The sequence below is a fragment of the Triticum urartu genome, chromosome 4 (genome assembly GCF_003073215.2).
Source record: "Triticum urartu cultivar G1812 chromosome 4, Tu2.1, whole genome shotgun sequence".
NCBI lineage: Eukaryota > Viridiplantae > Streptophyta > Magnoliopsida > Poales > Poaceae > Triticum > Triticum urartu.
Window position 1 is genome coordinate 23,745,465 of NC_053025.1, and position 6,145 is coordinate 23,751,609.

The following is a 6,145-nucleotide window of genomic DNA, read 5'->3' on the forward strand; positions in this document are numbered from 1 at the left end:
CGCACTGAGCGTTTTTTAACCTATTTTTACATGTTGGGTCATATATAGATGTATAAAAAAATAAAAATAAAACTTAATCGGGCCGTGTCGTGCCGGCCCGCGTGCCCAGCCTCCAGGCCCAAGCACGGCCCAGGGCGTGCCTCGTGCCGGGCCCGCCCGTTTAGCCCGTGCCGTGCCTGGCCCAAGGCGGGCCATGCCGGCATGCTCACGGGCCGGCCCGAAAAAAACAGCCCATTTGGCCAGCTATACTCTAGATGTAGCCACACCCTTGAAAAAAACCGTGGAACGGGCGGGCTGCACTGCCAACCACCAGTGTGGGCGTGGCGGGTCGTGGGTAGTGGGGATGCGCGAGTGGGAAGGGAAGGGAAGGGAAGCCGGTCGCGACCCACGGCCGCCCGGTACCACCCGACAGATTCCTCGTCTGAACCGTACTTGCGTTCCATTTCCGCCCCGCAGCGCCTCACCCAGATCCGCGTCCCCGTGCGCTGCGCCCCCAATTCCCACCCCCCCCACCACCCCTTCCCTCGCTCACTCCCACACGCGCTGCTCTGCCTGCGCTCGCGAGAGAGACAGCCGAGCCGAGCCAGCCCGCGGGCGACGCACGCAGGTATGGCCACCTCCAGCGGCGACCAGTCGTCGCCCCGCGCGGCCTCCGACCTCGCCGTCCTCCCCTCCTACCCCGAGGCAAGCACCCTCTAAACCCTAGCCGCCGCTGCCGCCGCAGCGGCCTCGTTCTTTCCCCAGATCTGCGGCCCGCGCCCCGACCGATCTGGGAAAATTGACTTCTTTGGCTCCTTGTGGTGGGTGCAGATGATCGTGGAGGCCATCGCGTCGCTCCGGGAGCCCAACGGCTCCAGCCAGGCCGCCATCGCGCGCCGCATCGAGGCGGCCCGCGGCGCCGGCGGCGACCTCCCGCCGTCCCACCCCGCGCTCGTCGCCGCGCACCTCTCCCGCATGTCCGCCGCCGCCGAGCTCGTCGCCGTCGCCGGGGGCAAGTACGCGCTCCCCCCGCCGCCCCCGCCCTCGAGGTCCCCCGTCGAGGAGGACGACATGGAGGCGGAGATGGAGGAGGAGGAAGAGGAGGACGACGAATCCTCCGACGACGCGCCGCTGCTGCTGCCGCCCCCGCCTCCCGCCAAGCGCGGCCGCGGCCGGCCCCCGAAGGTGCGCCCGCCAGGCCACTACCCCGGGGGGGCCCCCGCCGCCATCGGCGCCCCTCCTAGCGACGGACTAGCCGTCGTCGCCGTCGCCACCGCGCCGCGCCGGCGGGGCCGCCCGCCCAAGCCGCGGGACCCGGACGCGCCGCCCAAGATCCCGCGACCGCGCGGCCGGCCGCGCAAGAACCCGCTCCCGGACGGCATGGTGCCGGTCCCGCGGCCCGGCCCCACCACGGCCAAGCCGCGCCCGCAGTTCGCCGAGGTCGGCTTCGTGTGAGCGAGGCCGGGCCGGAGCGAGCGAGCTAACAACATTTCCACTTGTGCCCGGTGTCCGTTCCGTTCAGTGTGGGGGGTCATTTCTCCGTTCGTGTGTTGTTCTAATTCGAGGTGGAAGACGAGACAAGGCAGCAGCAGCAGCGTTTGTCCGGTGAGCGTGGGTGGTGTTTCAGTCCGTGGTGTGGTGTTGGTCGCCGGAGGGGTGCCGTCTCCCCCGGCGACGGTGTATCCCTCTTGTATCTCTGTCAGCGCACACTTAGTCGATCATTTCCTTCCGCCAGGAGGATACCACGAGCTGAGGCGTCCGCGTCTGCTCCAGCGTGTATTGATGCTCTTCGCAGTTCATTTCAAGCGTGAATCACATTGATTTTTGTTACTTCTGACTTCCGTCTCCCATGATTTCTGGTTGTCGATCTGTGATGTGAACACTGCACTCCAGTAACTGTTGAAATTCATTTGCAACCACTCTTGATGCTCCTACATGATTTCAAGCATGTGCTTGCATCTTGTCCCTTGTGCAAGGACAAGGATCACGCATGATATGCCTCGCCTCCGCTGTGGTGTTCTCTGGGCCGCGAATGAGATGCTGGTGCACGACAGAATCTGGTGATCTGCTGACGCGGGGAGGCGTTCCCGGAGAGTGAGAAAACGGATCAGCCGGCGATGGGATGCTGTTGTCCTGGCGATGGCGACGCCGAAGTAGCAGCAGTCATACTCGCCTCCTAGGTAGTAGTAGTTGTAAGAATGTTCATGGCTGGCATCAATGCAGCTGCGGCCGCTGATGTTGTACGGACCACGCAGGTGGAGAGAGATGGATGAGGAGCACGACGTGGTCTGGGCTCCGCTGCTTATCATCTGGGCAAAGAGCGGTTCGATCTTCCTCCATTCCATCATCCCATGTGGTGCTGAGTTCGAGCTGCCGGCGGTGGTGACGGCAACCATGGCTCCATCCGGCGCTGAGTTCGAGACGAGTTGCTCACGTCGTCTTCTTCCTCGTCCATCTAACCGGCGGTCCTGGGTTGAGAGTGGAGAGATCGCTGGTCTCTTGCTTGAGCGAAATGGCTTCGATCTTATTCTTACCTGCTCATTTTTCAAAATGTATTCTTACCTGCTCTGAAAGAAACGCGAGTTAGCTGGGAATGTCGCGGCTTGGCTGCATCGGCAAAGCTTTGGGTGGTCGTGTCTCCCGATGCCTCTTTCTGCCGCCTTCACGATTGGGTCAGATGCTAGTCCTAGGCATTCCATTTTCCCCTCCGCTGCTATCGCAGCTTCTTGGGTGAGATTCCCCTGGTAATCCAAACCCTGTGTTGGTCTGTTTGGAACGCAGTGACTTCGACGTTTTGTGCAAATCTTGCTAAATATCTCGCATTCTTGTTATCTTTGCTATGTTGCTAGTGAAAAATTTATGAAGCATGCGCTGAATCTTTCTGGGGCTTCAGGCGTGCAATTGGACGGTCTCTGGATCAAACTGCAACCCGGGAAAGGGACAGAGCGTATCTTCATCGTGAAGCTATGACCACTTGGTCGAACTGCCGTGCGCTCAGTTCATGTTCCTAGTTCACCTCAACCTATCCACAAAATGTTCTTTTCCTCCTGAAGAATCAAAAGATAATTGACATGCTTTATAAGAAAACACAAAAACATACAAAACGGATTTCCGCCCGAAGAGCCTAACTACGAGCAAGCCAACTACCTACACCATGCCCGAAGCATCGTCGGACCAGAAAGCTGCACTTGCAAGGCAAACCACCGATAGAGTTCCGGTGCCAGAGAGAGATTTCCGCCTCTGAAAGCTAAGAGAACACCGACAATCCCCATGACCAATGATGCTTGCTCGATGATGAGCTCTCGCTTTCCCAAAGTGGCAATACTAACAGACTCAAATCGGTCTCACAATGCCATATCATGTCTCCAAGATGTCGCCTCCTATGAGGGAGCTACACCAGGAGCAGCTACTGTCATTCGATTTGGCAAAACCGGATATGAGGTTTTCACCCTAGGGACAAAGATGGGGTAGAGAAGTTGCGGAACCTATGAGTGTGTATGAATTTTTCTAGTTTCACAATTCTAAGAAGCACAACCAAGATTTAGCAAATAACACGGTGTAAATATCTTAGATCTTGGTCTAGAAAGTGTAAGATGGGCGGAAGTCCATTTTCAGAATAAAACCATGGTCGGCATGGATCAAACCCCATGTCAAGCACTCATTTTTTTCCTGACAAACTTGTGCCCTCCGTAGAGGGCCAGTCCTATTTGGCGCCTAGGCCGCGCGTACGACTTGCGTGTGTGTGTCCTCTGTATGGGCTTGCCCATGCTGGTTTTTCCCACTTACATTGCTTATTTTTCTGAACCGGCCCTGAACCAGTGTTGCCTTTGTTTATTCTTCTGGCATTTTCTTTCTTTTATCTTTTTTCATTTTATTTTTATTTTTCATGCGTTTGTTTTTATTTTCTTTATCTTCATCTTTCTTTTCTTTTTCATTTTTCCTTCTAGTTTTTTATTTTTTCGTTTTGCAAACATCTTTCAAACCCGTGAACACTTTTTGAAATCATTTTTTTTAAGAAATCATGAACATTCTCGAATTGTAATTTATTTTGAAATCATGAACATTTTTTAAATTCGTAAGCATCTTTTGAAGTCGTGAACAATTTTTGGATCTGCGATCCTTTTTAAAAAATTCAGAATATTTTTTAAATTGTGAACATTTGTTAACTCATGAACATTTTTCGACTTCACAAATTTTTGGGAAATCCACAAACACTTTCTTGTTTTTAGTACAGCAATTTCTAAAATTCATATTTTTTGCAAATGCATGCAAATTTATTATTTTTTTATTTATTTACCAAATCATGAACATTTTTTCAATACGTGGTATGGTTTTAGAAATTCGCAAACATTTTTTCAACTCGTGAATATTTTTTGAATCAACGAACATTTTTTGAATTCCAGACATTTGTTCAAATCCACAAAAAAATTTGAATGCGCAAACATTTTTCAAAATTATGAACTTATTTGATTTCTTGAACCCTTTTTTAAAAACATGATTTTTTATATGCGATCATTTTTCGAATCTGCAACAAATTTAAGATTTCTTGATTATTTTTTTTTCTCAAAATTCACAATTTCTAGAAAATTTGATTTTTTTAGATCCCGAGTTATTTTAAAGAAGACTAAAAAACAAAAAAGACAAAAAAAGTAGAGAAAAATAAGGGGCTTCCCGTTTCGCTCATGGGCCGCACGCGGGTCCCTCCATAGAGGGCCACCCCACTCTTGTTATATTGGAAAGGCCTAATTGCGAACCGGGCCAAAACCCAGAAGATTACAAGATCAACGCTACACGTTACAGGCAAAGGAAAACATAAAAATGAATAACAACTTTGCCATCAAGAACCAGGTGTAAACAACTATAGCAAGAAAATGACATGTCGACCTCCAGGCCGCATGAAGGCGGACACGTGCTGCTGAGTCTGGTTGTTCGCCGACCAAGGGATTGACCGTCGACACTGACGAACAGAAGCCCGAGGTCATCACCGGCGGATGAAGAGCAAAAACACTATTAACATGTTAGCAAATCCACTGTCGACACTGACGAACAGAAGCCCGAGGTCATCACCGGCGGATGAAGAGCAAAAACACTATTAACATGTTAGCAAATCCTTCCCCACAAGGTTTGGAGGGAGAGGACGAGCTTGGCGTCAAACCAACTTGCTTCAACTTCCAGACGACCTACTCCAAAACCTAATCGAAAGCACAGTGTGAGAACAAAGCAGATAATGAAGATAAGAGGGAACAACACCTGCCGAGAAGGGACCAACATGATGCATGCATTTTTATTAGAACAACTAGACCTAGAATAGAGGAAGAATGACCGACATAGATTTCTCCTTCCTACGCCAACAACAATCCAAGGGGGAGAAAGGGGGATCAACTCTCCGTCTCTCTCCCCATCGCCTCTCATTTCCTTCCCCGTCAGCCCCTCCCCTTCTCGGCTCTCGCCAACGACGAACAGGGTGAGGGGCCCTTTTCCCCTTTAATTCAGTAGTCCCTCATCAATCATGTTGGAATAAGCACCAATACAGATACCATATGGTGTTTTATGTGAATTTGTATCGATGTTATTCCCAATACAAAATCCATTCCGCACGAGAACCAATCCATTGTTGGATGTTTAGGAGGGTACTCGTACTCTGAGCCAATGAACAATCTAACCATAGCTTTTGCCATCCTATTGTTCGATCAATGCATAATGTTTTCAATAGAAGGTGATGTTTTTGATGATATCGAGATGCTAGTGGCGACATCGATCAATCTTAAAGCTCTGCGACTGCAGTCTTTGGAGGACATTGTACATAGTGTTTGCGCGTGACGATGGATGCGTAGATACACGAGCACACGTTGTACTCATAGTGCAAAGTAACATGGTACTAGTGCCATAGAGGACTTCATTTATTAGCTTGTAGACTCATCTTGTTTTGGAAAACGCTATGTTACAGTAACACATTATGTTACCACTTTCATTAACTACATACCACGTAAGCAAACTTTTCTTGAAGTACGCTATGTTACTAGCTAAGTTACTCCCACTATGACTAGCCTAATGGTGTCCGGTGACATTTTTGAGCATGCGCTTAACGAAGCGATGGCATTTTTAAGCATGCGCTTAACGAAACGATTACATTTTTAAGCAGTTGAAATTTATAATTCGTACCCTA

General features: G+C 50.5%; 1 protein-coding gene across 1 annotated transcript; it reads left to right on the forward strand.

Moving 5' to 3' along the window:
* Positions 1-389: 389 nt before the first annotated feature.
* Positions 390-1,809, forward strand: LOC125550397 (HMG-Y-related protein A-like). The gene is made up of 2 exons (XM_048713390.1): positions 390-684; positions 811-1,809. The coding sequence occupies exons 1-2, from the start codon at positions 610-612 to the stop codon at positions 1,432-1,434; spliced, it is 699 nt and encodes a 232-aa protein (XP_048569347.1). The 5' UTR covers positions 390-609; the 3' UTR covers positions 1,435-1,809.
* The last annotated feature ends 4,336 nt before the right edge of the window (positions 1,810-6,145 follow it).

Excerpts from the sequence above, each read along its gene's own strand:
- LOC125550397 (XM_048713390.1), top strand. The coding sequence starts at position 610 with ATGGCCACCTCCAGCGGCGACCAGTCGTCGCCCCGCGCGGCCTCCGAC. Across the intron at positions 685-810 it reads TCCTCCCCTCCTACCCCGAG|ATGATCGTGGAGGCCATCGC; the intron begins GCAAGCACCCTC and ends TGGTGGGTGCAG.